The 17,184-nt window shown below is 44.2% G+C and overlaps 1 protein-coding gene across 2 annotated transcripts in view; it reads right to left on the bottom strand.

Annotated features, from left to right (window-relative positions):
• The window catches only part of SAP30BP (SAP30 binding protein), a 29,352-nt gene that overhangs the window by 1,999 nt on the left and 10,169 nt on the right, over positions 1 to 17,184 (bottom strand). For both annotated transcript variants that reach the window (XM_063175484.1, XM_063175486.1), the window contains 6 exons: positions 11,123 to 11,165; positions 5,075 to 5,163; positions 2,584 to 2,675; positions 2,046 to 2,106; positions 1,485 to 1,536; positions 1,035 to 1,093 (listed from right to left, as the gene is read on the bottom strand). In XM_063175484.1, the coding sequence (XP_063031554.1) occupies positions 1,035 to 1,093; positions 1,485 to 1,536; positions 2,046 to 2,106; positions 2,584 to 2,675; positions 5,075 to 5,163; positions 11,123 to 11,165 (396 nt within the window). The remainder of the gene's footprint in view (positions 1 to 1,034; positions 1,094 to 1,484; positions 1,537 to 2,045; positions 2,107 to 2,583; positions 2,676 to 5,074; positions 5,164 to 11,122; positions 11,166 to 17,184) is intronic.

The following is a 17,184-nucleotide window of genomic DNA, read 5'->3' as shown; positions in this document are numbered from 1 at the left end:
TGAGCTGCTCATCATGTGGAAGGAAGACACAGACCTCAGGCCATGAGAATTAAGGATTAATTAAGCTGCAATCCAGCTCCTAAGCCTAATACAATGAAAATGTGTTTATCTACTGGTACAAGCACAAGATTTGATACAGCTCAGACAGGACAGATCCTGGTCATTTAACTCTGTATTTATGCAGTTAGAAGCTCATATTCATTTTCCTTTAAAGAACATGCAAGGCAAGTGCCTGCTTGTAGAATTTATTGTGGCTGCACCACAGCAGGAACCCTGGCAACCAGAGCTCCAACAGCACTGCAGCCTCAGAACTGCAGATCTGGGCAAGGGCACGATCAGATACCTGGGTTACTGTGCAAAAAACCAAAACAAGCAGCAAGACACAGCATGCACTGCACAAAAAACCCTCCATGGACTCGAGATGGAAGGAGCCTTCTGCAGCTTAGGTGGCAAATCGCTAACATTAGACACGTTCTAATGCCAGCCACTGGCTCAAAGGAAACACAGGATAGGAATGAAATCTCTTTTAAAGCCTCTCTGTGTTCTTTTTGGGGCATATCTAAGAATAACTGGGCTTGTCACAAAATGCACAAAGTTAAAATAGGCTCAGTTTTTCTGGAAATTGGATGCAACAAGTTAATATCACAGAGAACAGAAAGCAGGTATTGTGTCACACTGAGACATGGTGAAGAAATTAAGCTTTAACTAGGCTAGGCACCAGGGAAAATGCCATAAATTAAGGAAAAAGCTGTTCTTTATTATTATCTTGCCTGTATCTGACTTACTGAATGCCATTTTTAGAGTTCTAGTTTAAAAATACTGACAACACAGCAGGAAATCCAGTGGAGTAAACAACCTATAAATGGACCTATAAGGAAAGGCAAATAACTTGGAAAAGAAATGCAAGAATAAAGGAGAGATCTAGGATAAAACAAGCAGCTTTAACATAGAAATAGCAAAGCAATGGAATGAAATCCAGCAGGGAAAGGAACAAGAGACCTGCACCTGCACCTCTTTAGGTTTTGAGCAGGTACCTTTGTGCGCTCCTTCTTGGCCTTCTCCAGTTTGTCCATCTCGATCTTCTGGGCTTTAGCTGAGAAAGAGCAGAAGATTTGAAGCACTAAGAACAGCAAAATTCAGCAGTTCTCATTCACACACTTCCCATGATAAAAAAAAAAAAATAGATTCAAATTCTATATAGAAAAATTAAACTGCCACAAAAGCAACTGCTGCTTTTTAATCAAAGCACTGCAGCACTAATTTAGTCATTTGAGAGATGAAAACATTGCAGAACCAATTTAAAAAGCCTTTCCAAACTGATGAAGCATCAATAACATTCAGGCACATCCAACCAGAATGGAGTCATTAAAGAGCAGCATGTGATGACTTCTCATTTATACATAAAGTGAAGACTTCAGTGCAGTTAATTAAGTACAAAACACAAAGAGCTAAGCTAGGACAAAAAAGAGACTTCCTGGAATTACCTAGTGCCTCGTAATATGAATCCTCTGACCAGCCATGAGGATCAAACATGTCCTGAAAAAAAGAAATAAACCAGATTTGGGCTCTTCCCACAGAACCACAAAACCCAGTGCAAAAATGCTTGAAGTATTTGTGTTCTCTGATGATAATCAGAGGTGACAATGAGAATCATCACTGGTTTCTTCCTGTATCCCAGTGACACAAAGGTCCCATCAGACCTTCTTTTATGGGACCATGTTCTGTTGTGAATGAAGAAACAGCTTTGAAGCAAAAAGGATGCTGGGGTAAGTCATGCATTTTTCTGTTACTCAGCTTCTTTCCCCCCTCAAGGAGTTCCATTCAGAGCTCCACACTTCAGCAGCTTTTGTGCAGAATCATTGTAGCAAAGGTTGAGGCACTGGGGCTCAGTGCTACACAGGAATGTTCACATCACTGCAGAGGCTCAGATTGAGGTTGCATTACAAGACCTCTAAGCAAGCAGGCTCAAGAAAGCCTGAGGTGAGATTTCACATCTCTGTGTTACCTTTACCCACTCCTCTTCCAGTCAAAACACTGTCCCTCACCTTTGGATAATTTGTACCAAGCTCATCAATGGAACAAAACTGGATCAGCTTTTCATAGATGCTGCAAAGGAAACGCAAGAGGTCAGAACAGAACCAGGGAGCAGAAGGGAACAGAAGTGTTTCAGATGTGTTCAGAGGGAGGTTGTCACCTCTTCACACCACAAAGTGAAATGAGAAGCTGGGAAGCTACACCTGCTATGATGGATGTGGCACCCCATTATCCACAGTATTTCCTATTCCCCAAAACATCTCCCAGCTCCCACAACAGTCACATCTTCTAAAGTAGACTTAAAGTAGACACATTTTAAATGTGAAGTCACATCTTCACATTTAAAATCTAACCAACACACCAACTCCAGCTGCTGCTTTACCAAACACAAAGAAGAGTTTTACTGTTTCAGTCACAAAATTCAGAAAGACAATTTGTAAGCAGTAATGCTTCCTGATCAGGATCCTTCTGCAACAACTCCAACAAAGAGGGAAATTCTTCAAATTAGCTCAGTGGTGCTGTGGTCACAATGAAAAGATGGTGGCTCACCTGGGATTGCGAAATTCCTTTTTCCTCTGGATGATGTAGTTCATGTCCATGCCCTCTTTCACTTTCCTCTCATACAGCTTTTGAATTTTATCCTACAGGAGAAAGATTATAGGGTGAGCCAGGATGAAAAGGAGCAGCACAGCAGCTGACTCCTGTACTTGTGGAAAGAAGCCAACTGAACCAGTGACCTCCTTAGCCAGAGCTAGGATTTACACCAGGGCCAGGCTGCTCAAGAGACATTTCCTCCCTGAATGTCTGAAGTACCTTCATGAACTGTCTGACTGGTAAAGGAATTCTCTTTGCACTTACTGAAGGCTTCAGTGATTAAAGATCTGCACACAAGGCACAGACTCCTCCTTCCCAGGCTGCTGTTTCCCTTCACAGCCAGGACACAGAAAAGCCAATTCTGAAATCCAGAGGTTCCCCCACAACTCACAGCAACCACCAACACCCACCTGCAGCCTCAGGTGAGCACCTGAGACACAGCAGCTGGGCTACACTGCCCACAGGGCAAAGCTCCTGCTCATCTGCTAGCCAGGCAGGGCCAGAGCCAAGTTCTGCTGGAGAATTAAACCCAGAGTGATCATCAGGTATTGCTGGGGGTGCCCACTGCAGCCAAATGCTCTTAGGAACAATGTGCTCATAAATCCCTGCTTTGGTACCAGTCAGATGGAATCAGCTTCTCTCTGCACATCACCCACAAGGCACAAGCCCGTGCCAAAGGCAACTTAACTGACCCAGGTTGCAGTTGTCAAGCAGTCTATTCTCTAAAAGGCTAAAAGATTTCAAATCAAACATGATTTTTTCCTTCCTCAGTAAGGTGGATGAAAACACATAAAAGTATTCATACTCTGGTGATGGTGAAGGGACAGCAGAGGCAGGAGCTTTCAGACAGAGTTAAGTGGTGCTGCTAAAATATCCTCAGTAATTTCCATCATCTTTTCTTTATGACAGAAATTCCTCATGTACAAGAGGCACATAAAACAAAACCAGAGCTGGGTCTTCAGTCTTTCAGGATGGGAGAACCTGAGTCAACTTTCCTTTGTTGCTTCTGGATAAGTCACTTCATGTCTCCCTCCCTGGACAGTCAAACACAGAGCTGACTATTGTCTGAGGGCTTGCTGCAGCCTGAATAAAGGAGGATTGTTAAGAGCTGATATGAAACTCCACAACCTTAAAAAAACTTCTATGAGATAAATTTTCATCAGGTTGTCACAAAATCAGCAAGAGGAAATGACACCATCTCCACGTCCAGCAGCACATAGTGAGGTTTGAAGGAACAAACTGCAAAAAGGGTGAATCTGGGGAGTAGGAATGACTGAATAGGTGTTCCCTTTTATCCCCTCCCCATGGAATAGCAATGAGGCTCCCCAAGTCCACAGATGAGCAACTACTCAGTCAACTTTACAATAAGAAGTCCTGCCTTTGGCAGAGTTCAAAATACAGTTTATCAGAGGAAAAATTTGACAAAAGAGCAAACCACCAAGTGAAAAGCCCAGAACATTTTGCATCTCTAAGGAACAATCCCATCTCCTTACTCAAAGTGCTCTAAGATGTGGTTTGACCTGCCAACAGAGGACAAGCTCCCCTTTGATGTAACACACTAAACTTCTGTCAAAGGGGAAAAATTCTGCTTTATTCTGTCTACCCTGTCAAGCTCTGTGCATTCCTCAGCTCTAACACACTCCAGTTCATTGATGTCAGAACAGTAAAATCCTCCTACAGCACCAGAGGAGGTTTGGGTGTGCCCAGGTACAGTGTGTGGAGAAGAAAGCATCATCTGGATGGTGAGTCACTCTGAATCACCACTGCATGTTAGGGGCCACTTTATGGAGCAGTTCAGGAGTGATTCTTGACTTGTATTTCTGCTGGGCAGAAAACCAGAGTCAAAACTCAAGTGTGTGTTAGGAGACAGCAGTCCCTGCTCTTTTATTTGCACTCCACGAGGAGAACACAGATTATTGCAAACTTGGTCACTGCTGTTATTTGGGTGTGCACCAGAGAAAATGTGTTTGTGTTCTTTTGTTGCCTCTAAGCTACCAGCCTTCCCTCTAAATGTTTACCATCCAGAGACATGTAGGTGGAAAAGGAATCCAGGCATTGCTGCCTCAACTTTTCCAGTTTAGGGGATTTCAGGGCTGTATAGAAAAACAATTTGTTCTTTGCTAGGGAGCTGAATTTGCTGAGGTAAGAGGAAAGCAGCCCTGACAGTAAACATTGCTCCTGTGTCACTGCTGGCATCAAGAGCTGTTTTAAAGCATAATTAACCCACAGAGGCTGGAAAGCAGCTTAAAGCTACTTGGAGATTCCTAAACTGGAACTGCTGTAAAGCCTAAAGCATTAACACAGTGCATTCATAAACTCAGTGTGGTAAAACCCAGCTTTAATACTGGAGCTTTGCCTTGTGCAAATTTACTGAGCAGGGTTCCCAAATATGCCCTGAACTGCAAATCTTAAAAAAGAAAAATTAATGAAGTGGACTTATACCAACCTGCAATTGGTTAGAACATCTGCCAGGAGGCTCAGGAGGGATTTTGATCTCATCTGGAGACATGTTCCTCACTCTCTCTGAAAAAGAAGCTGAAGAGAACAAACTGGGATGAGTTCTGGAACTAGTGACGGGAATTTCAGCCACACAAGTCATTAAATTTGTTTTATGTCTTTTATGTCAGCACTACTCCCTCACTGGGAACCCAGGGCAAAGGTGATGACAATGCTGACAGCTGGGACTTGTGATGTTTTCAAGGTGCTGAGCAAGAAGCAACTAAAGAACCTGAAGGCTGGGTCACTGGAAGAGGGGATGTGATGCTTTTTTTATTGATACACTCCTGGAGAGAGAATGGGACCATGCATGGGGTGGAGCACAGCATCAATTTTATGCAGTCTGGCTCTTTGCCATTTTGGGGGAGATAATCACCTGGTGAATATTTAGTTCAGGACATACCTGGATGAACCAAAGTGGCTCAAGGAGAGAACAACGCTCCCCAAGGCTGTCAAGAGTTAACCACAAGAAATTACATTTAATCCTTAAGTTAACACTTCCTTAGCAGGCACTTTGATCTTTGCTAACAGAGACAGACTATTGCTAGAAAGAACAACTCGTCCTGCAGGACTGGGAACAGCCCAGTCCAGACTGCCAAATTTCCACAGCTGTTTGTACTGGGATACACTACTAAAGTACCTGATTGCCCTATAAAGATTATTTTACAGGGTTATCAGCAAAAGAAACAGCCACATTTCCCCCCATTGCTTGCTACTTTCCCACTATTATGGGAAACCCAGGCAGTTCTCTGGCCAAGCCTTGGAGCAGAGATTTGTGCCCCATTTAAGCAGCTGGGATTGTTTTCAAGCATAATTTGTCCAGGGAACACATCCCAGAGTTGCTCTGTAGTGGACAAGGGACCTGAGAGTAGCACACAAGTCACATCAACCAAGCTTTTCACATGTGCAGCTCCTCAGTCACACATTCCTCAGGAAAGCTCTCTGAGCTACCACTGCAGCACCCAGAGTTCAGCTCCTCTGGATAAAGGCCAGGAGGGCCCAAAGGCCAGACAGGGCTGCTGGAACCCTGCAGAGCTGAGGCTACAGATAAACAACACCACACACACCATCAGTGCTGCTACAGTTTCCATGTCCTTTGTAAAAATGCGAAGCATTAAGGACAAGATCCTTTGAGAGGAAAAGCTGGCAGGCGACCACTCATTCTGTTTGATCAAGATGTTGCTGAGGGTTAAATTCTCCAGCAGTTGCCAGTAACAAACAAAAAGTGTCCTTTGGCATTTAGCAAGTGGGAGCCTTTATGGAAGGAGGAAAGCTTGCCAGAGTGCCCAGAGAAAGGCAGGCAAAGGGAGCTCCCTGACAACAAGGCACACATTTGTTACAGGTTACAGCTGCTGCTGGGATGGGGAGGCCTCTGGGTTAATTAGAGCTGCAGGGAACCCACAAAGACAGTGGCAAAGACACAAAGTGTGGGTAATACACAGCACACAAGGCTTGCTGGGAAAGGTAAAAGCTGATTAGTGGCTTAAGAGGTTCACAGCAGAAGCATAAAAAAAATAAGGCCATTAAATCCAGATTTTATTAGGCAAAGAAAGCACCTGAAAAAATTAATTAAAAAAATCAAGCCTAGCTCCACATTAGACATCCCACAGGCTCTTTGCAGATAAGCCACAGAGAAACAAAACATTTATGGGAAGGGGAACTGTGTGCTCATATAAACTCAGGAACTCTGGGCAGGACCTCTGTTTTACCTGCAAAAAAGGTCAAAGTCATAAGAATATCTTCAGCAATCCATTCAAAGCCCCCTTGAAAAAGAAATAATTTTGGAAGCAGAGCAGAACAAGAGCTCCCAATGAGACAATATATTTTGATGCATGTCTTTTCAGGTTTGGTGATCACTTCCTCTTTTGTTTGAGCCTTGTGAAAATAATTCTCTATCAACATTATGGGGGAAAGCATCTTTTAATGGTTTACAAGGAGCTGGACCTAAGGAATCTTTGCCTCCTTCAATCCCACCAGAGCTGGAGGCAGCTGAACACTGCCAGCAGCAAGGCAGGACATGCACCTCCCAAACTGAGCACAAACTTGCAGCATTACTCAGTTATTTCATCACTTTGCAGCCAGCCTGAGGTGCCACATCATTGGGAAGAGAAGAGGGTGAGTTTAAGGGTGAGTTTAACCCCTTTGGGCTTATTTACAGTAAGGAAGTACAAATTATCCATGCCCTCCAGCAGTCCTCAGACTTGCACCCCACACAGACAGAATGGCTGATTCCACAGCATCTTCCCACCAGCTCTGTGCCTAGAGGAAAGCTGGGATTATAATCCTGGCATTTGCATGTATGGCCACACACTCCTGTATAAAACATTTTGTGTTTTCCAAGTCCCGAGGGCAGCTTTCCACCATGTCTACAGCAATAACTGCAGATGAACAGCTCACAACAAGGTGTGTCCTCACAGGATACATCCAACTGCTCTGTGCATCCTGTTATTCCTGTCAAGACCAAAGTTTTACTTTGACATGAGTCACAGGTAGTGACACTGGCTCCAGCCCCTCATTTGCCCTGTGATTTGCAGGCTCACAGCCTAGAGGATCTCCAAATGTGGACCTCAGGAAGTGGCTGTTGGCACAATTAATCACTCCAGGCACACCCAGATTCTGGCTCACAGTAAGTAAATATCTTCCCCAATCAGATTCTCAGTCCTGACAAAGAATTGAGCTGTGAAGCAGATCCCATGAGTCAGATGGGGGTTCAAGAAAGCAAGGGGCCACTGCCCCTGAAAGCTTCCTGCTGCTAGAGGACACTGCTGCTGGTGCTTAGTCTGTGCATTCTCCTTCCACAAGCTGGCCTAAAAATTAAACCCTTCATCAGCACAAGCAGAAGGTGTTTGTAGCTTTGTGTGCAGTCACTCCTCTGCTCCCAGGCCAAAGCACAGGCAAATATCATCTTGCAAAGACTCAGCACCTCAGCAGTCACTGAAGGAGATTTCACAGATTTCAAGGATTTGCTCACCAGATCTTGGTAAGGCAGAAAACGAAATGGAAATGCTACATTTAATGTGCTTCAGTTTGAGATAGATGGATGATGTGAACTATACCCAATACAGGAGACAACTTTGCAAAGCAGGAGAGAAAGTGGCACAGTGTAAACTGTGAGCTCCATTTCCAGAGGGAAACGACTGCTCTCAGCCCAAAGGCTGTGCTGGAGACACTGCCAGAGAGCACACAGGAGTTTTGTTCCCTACAGATGGGTAGGAATGTTTTCCTAGTGCAGAGAAAAGCAAAGAACAGAGAGCACAGAGCTGGCTGTACAGGACAGACACGGTGTGGATCATGGCTCTAGGATTAACTCTGCTCCCAGGTGGGATAAAGAACTCCTGTCCCTTTCAGGGGTCATTTATGTGCTCTGTTTGAAGCAGCCACAAGGGATTAGAGGCAGTTCAGGTGCCAGTTTCTTTCTAAAGGTCACACTACACAAAAAAAACAAGGAAAGGGTGATCAGAGCAGCAAGGGCTTCCCCCTGGAGACAGGCAAACCGGTGGTGCCAGCTCTCCACAACTGCATTCCCTGGCACTCCAGCCAAGGCTGCTTGGCACAAACCAGGGTGGGGGGGTTCTGATTTCCTGGCACCAGAACAGCCAAATCACAGGCAAGAACTGGAGACAACAACATGCCAGTGAGTCACCCATCCATGGAAGGACACCAGGTCCCTTTCTGCTCTGTGGGCTGAGAAATGCAGAGGGAGACCTGCAACCCAGCCATACTTTCTGCTCTTATGAACACTGACTTTGTGCTTAGATTATCCCAAGGGCTGGAGAGAACATTTCTTATGATCCAAAAGGTAAACAACCATGCTGCAAAGAACTTCAGGGCAAAAAACCCTACATCCTTCAAGTATTATTTTGCAAAGCTGCAGGAAACAGCAAATGCAATGTCGTGGCAGCACCATGAGCTGATTCAGAGTGGTACAAAAAGCCCCAAAGGACAATGCTGATGTAGAAATCCATGAAAACAAGCTTCACACATATTTCCTTCTCAAACAGGGGGCTGAAACCTTCCCACTCATTCTGTCAGCCATTGATTGTGTGATTACTACTTTGGCACAAGTCAGGACAACCATGCCCTTCCCAGCAGCTCATCCCAACTGTTTTCTTGGTGCCAACTCCAGTGCTCACCTAGAATGCTCTAAGCACATCAGGGAATGGATCCAGTTGGAAGCCTCACAGGGAAAAAGAGAAAAAAAAAAAAAAAAAAGAAACAACAAAAAAGGAGCAGTGAAGATGGATCCCAGCTGGCTCCCACTCCCAGAGCTGCTCCAAGGTTTTTGTGCATCCGGGGAGGTAAAACACAAACAGTGCTTTTGGCAGGAGCCTGCACTGATTTAATACTTAAGCAACTGCACAATCACAGATTTTAATAAAGGTGATGCAGAAAAATGTAAGGTTATCTTCTGAGAAGGGCAAGCCCACACTCTTTTAATGCAAAAAGCAGTTGTGGAAAACAGTCCAAGGAGGACCTTGATTGCCACAGACTGACAGACAAAACTTGAGGGGTCCACACTGGAGCAGTTACTCACTTTGAGTCAGAAAATCTTGCACCTTTTTCCATTAAAGAATTTTAACTGTGAAAGTCCAAGTTTTCAGAAAGGGAGTGGTTCTTACATTACTCCAACTGTAAGTCTCTTGCAACAGCCCCTTTTCAACTAGATAAGATATGGTCTAATGGAACAGACCTACAGAATCCAGCATGGCAAGTATGCTGACCTCTAATAACCTGGCTCTGCACAAAGCCAGCCTGCACACTGCTGTTTGGAAAGGATATTAAAGATAAGATTGCAGAGACCTCAGTCCAGGTCTCAGACTCTCCAACACTGCTCACCCATGAGCTGTGACACTACCAAGTGCTCCCTGTGCTGCTTTTGAAGCCATGTGCAAGTCTGGGCCGTGGTGAGACAAAGAAATGCAGTCTGGGCAGTCACTGTTGGAAAAGGGGACAAACAGAATTGTAACCTGAGCCTCACATCTTCATTAAGAAAGGACTTCCCACTACATTCTTCACAACTGCACAGCTTCACCCACGTGTAAAACACAGGAAAAGAGCAGCTGGCTTCTAGAGAATGTGCTGTAGTTTTTACCCCAAATCCTGTTGTCTCATCCATGTCTCCAGGGTGCATTTAGAGGAGGATGAGTAGATGGGAGAAAGATTTCTGTTGCATTTAATGATGAGACTGGTTGAAGCAGTTTTGCCCTTTAAAGGCAGAAAATCCAATAGACAGCATTGCAAAGTATGGGCAGGCCAACTAAAAAGGACTTATAAATGCCAGACTTCAGTGATGGCTGCTGTAGGAGTCACAGCTGACCTGAGTATTTACCATCTTAATTTATATTTACCTCATTTTATGACTGAAATATCCAACTGATTTGAGAGATGAAGCAACTTCCAAACTCATTTGTTTTTAATGATATTATTATGTGATACCACACAACTGCAGGAGTAACCTCAGGAACAGAGGATCAGTGCAAGACAGTCAGAAATACAATATAAAATGCAGTTTCTGTGCAGAGGATTGTATTTCAAGCTGCCAACCCTGGACTTTCCAAATCTAATAATGGTGCAATGACTAAATGAGATGTCACAAAAATCAAGTTTTAGTAACTATTAGAAAACATAGAGTGCTATGCAGCACAGCAGCTGTAAATCTGTGAGTGGCTCACATTTAAATGGGGATACTTTTAGTGAGTTTTGGAAGCTACAGAACAAAGTCATCACTCCTGGCTCCACTGGCTCTGTCTAGACAAAGCTACACTTGGCTTTAAGCTCATCTAGAAAAACACCAACACTGCCCTTTACATGCATGTTTTAAATATGAAATTATTTTCATATTTTTAGGTATGAAGCCTTTCTCTCAGAAGAAAAGTTCACTGAAAATATTCATGCAGTAAATGATAGCATTGCAGGGCAGAGATGCTTTTTACAAGTGGGACTTACAAGGTCTAGCTTGAATAAAAACCTGTGAATAAATACTTTTGAGTGAACTTACCAACTAGCTCCTGAGGATCTCTTTTCTCCACTTCTGAGAATTCCTGCAAAAAAGGAGGAAGAAACAGATTTTGGTCAAGTTATGCCTCCAACCCAAAAAGCTCTGCTGCTTATTTAGAAATGTACATTTTTTTTGAGACAAGAGAATAAAAATAAGAATGAAATCAAATTTATTAGGTAAGAGGACAATGTCTGGACCATGGAAAGTCAAAGTCTAACAGGATGCTCCATTTCTTTGCAAAGCTAAATTTAATGAAATAATTAAGGCTTTGTTTCATCAGGTCTTGGACATTGAACTCCTGGAATTCCACAGAAACTGCTGTACACAAAGCCTTTCCTCAGAACAGATCAAAGCATGGATTTTTCATTTCTGGTGACTGGCCCTGGGCACCAAGCAGGGCCAGTCACCATCAGTGTTTTAGAGCACAGTTAGGTGAACACAGGCTGGATCCAACCCACAGGAGACTCCTTTAGTCCTGGCAATGCCAACCAGAGCTCTGTGCAGCTGAGCAGGACCAGCCTGGTGCATTCCCAGAGCAGTGTGGCCACAGCCCAGGTGCTCCCAGAGCTCAGGGATCAGCTCCTCATCAGCCTCCCCAGGCTCTGGGAGGATCCCAGAGCTCTGCAGGCTCCCAGGTTTGCCAGATGTGTGATGCTAAATTCATCTGTGCCCCTGTGCCATGCAGGGCTTTGGCTGACAAACCCTCTCCAAACCAAACCAAACCAAACCCCTCTGAGATGGGCTGAGTGTCACAGCTCCAACCCCTGTGAGACAATGCCTTTGGTGTGTGCACCAACAGCTCTCCTCCCAGCAGCACAGGGAAAAATTTCAACAGGAACATGACATTTCAAAGCAAAAAAAATTATGCCAAAATTATGCCTGAATTCATCTGTGCCCCTGTGCCATGCAGGGCTTTGGCTGACAAACCCTCTCCAAACCAAACCAAACCAAACCCAACTGCCAGGGAGTGCTGGGGATGCAGATCCTGTGCTCCCATTTCAGAAGGATGATCCCACTGGCAGCTCTCTAGGAGTGACACAGCCAACCTGCCCAACCAGGGACTCAAGAACAACCTGCACTGGCCTGGAGATGGCCACACAGCCAATCCTTGCCTGCTCAAAGAAATTAAGGATATCTCATTTGCAGATGTTTGCAGCAGAGTGCTGAGCAGGAGGCATTATGTAGGATAAGACATTCTTAAATATGGTTTCACCATACTGAGACCAACACCCAAATATTTTGGTGCTTCTGCGAGATCCCAGGAGAGCCACAAGTGATACCAAGCTCAGCACAAATAAAGTTTCTGAAACAGTACCAGCTGTATCCCAACACTGCCCTCTCCCTCTGCCTCCCTCCCAAAGACCTTTTGTGACTCACTGGACTGTTGTCCAAAATTCCTCAGTGCCTGCAAACACTGAAGCCATTCATTGAACCTGACACGGACAGAATGCTGCCTCCTTGGTAACAGCTCCCTGACCCTCTCCTTTTCTCCATTTCCAGCCAGGTGAGAGGTGCATCAGGTGAGGAGAGAGCAGTGAGGTCACCAAGCCAGATGTGGGAACAGCCTGTGCCAAACTCACTCTGAACATGACCCATTTTCAGAGAAGCCAAAGCCCTCTGGAAGCAGAAAAACAAATTCAACAAATTCTTTGTGTGGCACTAACTGCTACAGGGCATTTTTTATAGCCATTCATGGAAGACAAAAAAAGAAAAAAAAAAAAAAAGAAGAAGAAAGCACTATTTCTGCATTAGTACACTTGGATCACAAAAATACAAGGCTAAAGCTATTTTAGAAAAAGAAAGAAGTACACAGAGGAACACACATCTTCTCCCTGGCCAGCTGGCCCCAGGCCCCTCTGAGATGGACTGAGTGTCACAGCTCCAGCCCCTGTGAGACAATGCCTTTGGTGTGTGCATCAGCAGCTCTCCTCCCAGCAGCACAGAGAAAAATTTCAACAGGAACGTGACATTTCAAAGCAAAAAAAATTATGCCAAAGCAGTAGCTCTCTTTGGGGAGAGCACTGGACAGGAACCCAGGGAATCCAGACTGTGTTCTCCACAAACCTACATGGATGGGGAGCTCACAGACTGAGCTTCAGCTCACCACTGGGGAAGTGGGAGCAACTCTGTGGTAACTGATGGGCTGTGAGGACAAATCCAGATAAGCACAGAGGCTGGAGAAGCTCACAGAGGTGTAACATCTGTCCAGGCCATACAGTGACTCACCAGCAGTAAATACATTGTCAGGAGGCTGCTCCTTCCCTTTCAGGGGGGAACTTGCTAGATGGGTAATTAAAACTATTTCTCACCTTGGTTTGAGACAAGCAAATGTTTGTTGAGGTGAAAGGAGGGAAGTGCTTTAGCTCTAATCTTGACTAAACTCCATTCTGCACTCTTATCTCTTGTAAGTTTTAAGTGGAACTGAAGAGGAAATGGAAGAGACAAGGCTGTGTCCCTGAGCACCTCCTGATCCTTCCTCTTACCCTCATACCATTTGTTACTCCATTATGCTTCCCATCTCCTTCTGCTCACTTCTTGCAAGAGAAATAATTCCCCAAAACAGCAAGACTGCCAAGCAGGCACTTAAGCAACCCAGTGGCACAGCCAAATTCAGGTGCATTACACATGGCCCCAAAAAGGCTGTTCTCTTATTTGGGCTCTAACAGCCTTGCAAGGGGCTGTGCTGCAGTTCTGACTTGTCCAGAAGCTCATTTTCAAGTCTCCTGTATGCCAGGAGTTAGTACCAAGCATAAGCACACAGCTCTCAGGAAACAATAACTCATGTGCTCAGAGAGAATCTGATGGCCAAACCCCTCCTGCCATGTTTTATATTAGACAAGGATCTCTGAAATGTCAGCTGTGTTAAACAGCATGTTCTATGAACTTCCAGAATCATCAGTAAGTTTGCTTTAATGAGAATTTTCTTCTTTAATTTGCATCCTTTGAGTCTGTCCCGTTTGTGAGAGGCTAAATGAAGCCAGTCCTCTCAGGCTCCACTGTTTTGCCCTGGCCCACACTTTCCCACCCCACCAAGTCCAGTCCCCACAGGCCCAGCCAAGACATCAGAGAGCCCAGAGCTACTCCAAGCAGCAGCAAACACGTCCAGCCCTGGATTGCAGCCACACCTCACTGCCCAGGGACAGGAATTTTGCTTAGTGATGAGTTCCTTCATACCTCCACCCACTGCTCCATCCTGAGCTGGAGACATCAACACAGCTTTTCATTAACTTGGGCTGCTTTCAAACCTCTTAAATGCTTTCAAAATACAAATGGATGACCAACTTCTCCAGTGCTTGTTCATATTTGCTCAGTTTGCTGTTGAAAACTACGAGGCAAGCATCAACAACTTGACGAAAGTTTGGCAGATGGAAATTTTAAGAAGTCTTGTTCAAACCACTGAGTATCCACTGAAGATCCAGAACCTTCTAAAAACTTCCAATGGAAAAATCACTCCAGAACTGTTCTACACTCCCTTAGGCTAATTTAAGTTTGAGACACATGATGAGTACAATGAACTGATTAGGAAAGACAGCATAAAAACCACAAATCTGCAGATCTTATCTAATACATTAAGTGGAATGAAATGGAGAATCACCAAGTGGAAAAATAAGGTACAATAAATACTGGAAAGTTGCTACCTTTCGGTTATGAAAGAGAAGAAATATTTATGCGTGGATGAGAGATTTCTAAAGGAATTCCAAAGCATTTAAACAATGGAAAAATTGAAATTAACTGAATTTTATATAGGGTAGTTACCTAAATCCACTTAGGCAAAGGTGATCTCTCTGTTGATTACATCACCAATACCCACTGGGTTATGTATCAGTATCTCACATGGAGCATAAAATCAAGCAGGTGAGTGGTTCCAGCAGGAGGGATTTTCTGTCAAAACTCCCCATCAGAGTGAATGTATGAAATTATTAGAGATTTCAAGCATCCCAGAACTAAAGACATCACTTAAAGAGTTCATTTCCATTTGAATTCTGAGGCCTTTCCAAAAAACAAGGTTAAGACTTTGCTAGTGACACCTGTACCACAGAGTTTTCACAAACCAAACCCCTGAAAATCTGTACAGAAGCAACTCTAAATTCACTTATTGCTTGACTGAGTTTGAAAAAAAAAAAGAAAAAAAAAAAAGCTGTACTGTGCTTTATCATGCACTCAGCAAGTTGATTTTCTGGCTGCCATCTACTGTGCAGCCCTGATCTCACAAGTTCAACAGCTGAAGGGCCCAAAGCCAGCACTGAAAGGAGTCAAGGGATGCCACGGTGCTGCAGAGCCAAGCTGGAACAAGACAAAACACAAAAACAGGCAGCAGGGAGACTCCTTCCCCCTGAACTGGAGACTGATAAAGAGCAGACTGAGAGCACAAGCTGCTATGGACAAAGTATTAAAAAACCCCAAACTCCACCTTTTTCTTCTGTGCTTCCAAGAACAATTGTGCACAACACCTCACTGAGAGCAGACAGCATTTATGGTGGTACTAATCCTGTTTGAGTACAGGAAAAGATTTTTCATTTTTTCCACTTTCCCAAGACAAATGGCTTTTTTCAAGCCCTGGACAAGATGAGTGCCTGCAAGAGCCTGGCTCATGAGCACCAAGTGCTGGTTCAGTTTTGTGTATCACCATCAGTTAAAGAGGAGCAGGATGAAGGGAGGGTGTGTGCACACACAAAAGGGAAGTGCTGCATTCTGCCTGAAGCTTTCACCTCACTGGGGTGACATCTTTTCAGTCCTACAGTGTCTCCATCCAGTTACATCAAAAACAGTGTCTGCTCAAGCTCCAAGGAAAATAAAAACAACCCAACACAATCCTCACAGCACAGAACAGAGATTAAAGGAAGGAAGCAAAACAATATGAATCTGAGAGTGATGAATTCCAGTTTGGACAGGCTGGCCCAGAACAGCTTTATTTAATGGAAGGAATGGACTGACTTTAAACAATGCTCACTAAATCCTTGCTGAAACCAGACCCATAAATCCAGCTCAGTGCTCACATCCAACATAACTGCTGGCATTAACTGTGACCACAAGGTACAAACTCAGGCAATTCATGCAGAAGCAGGTGCACATGTCAGTGCAGGTGCACTTCAAGCTTCCAGGAGAAATGGTTCAAGAGGGAGGCAGAAGACACAAAACCAGACCTTGATGGCTTTAACAAAAATGCAAATTTTAAGAAATGGTGAAGTTGATGCCAGGTTTGGCACTGCTCAGTTGCATTCCCAAACTTCCAGCCAACTGAATCCTGCAGCTTCATTCTCTCACTGACTTCCAGGAAATATTAAAAGCAACTAGTTCAGATAATACCTCCCCTTCAATATTTTTTTTTTCAGCAAATGCTATTGTGTTGCAGAATTTCTTCTCCCTCCCCACTACTTCACATGATTGTTTGCACACAACTTTAATGCAGATTTAAACTGGCAGCCACAAAGTGTACAGACCAGTGGCATCACTGTCAAGCAGTGTATTAGTTTGAAGATATTGCAGAGAATTTTTCAGTACAGTAGCCAGGGGATCTGCTGCTGTAACAGCTGTTACAGTGGATTTCTTGAATCTGAGCAAGTGCCAGCAGTAAGTTTTTGTAATTTTCCCTCCTCTCTACAATTCAGAATATCTCCTGTAGTCCCAAAACACAAACAGCCTCACTTGGCTGAGTATGATGGAAAGAAAGTACAACTTAGCAGAAAATGTCAGAAGAGTTTTCTAAGCCAAGTGATGATGGCCTTGCCAGAGCAAGCAGGTGGAATGTCTACATCATGCAGGCACCAGGAGAAAGACAACCCCAAACCCTGCACTGTGCCTTTTTTTTCTCTCCCCTTTCATTTCTTTTTTTTAAAGGAACATGGTAGCAATTATGTTCTTGCTTTTCCTCTACAAAGATCAGAAGTGCTCATGGGAACAGAACACCAGAAATGTCTCATTTAATATTAAAAGTGCATGACATGATTTCACTTCTTGTCCCCAGATCTGCCTGATGTTGGTGTGCACCCAGGCTGAAGGCAGCAAGCAGAGTGCATGTCAAGTGCATTTAGAGTCTGTGGAAGAGAGAGCCAGGCAACAGG

The sequence above is a fragment of the Melospiza melodia genome, chromosome 24 (assembly GCF_035770615.1).
Source record: "Melospiza melodia melodia isolate bMelMel2 chromosome 24, bMelMel2.pri, whole genome shotgun sequence".
Taxonomy (NCBI): Eukaryota; Metazoa; Chordata; class Aves; order Passeriformes; family Passerellidae; genus Melospiza; species Melospiza melodia.
Note: the sequence above shows the minus strand (reverse complement) of the source record. Positions and strands in the feature narration are given on the sequence as shown.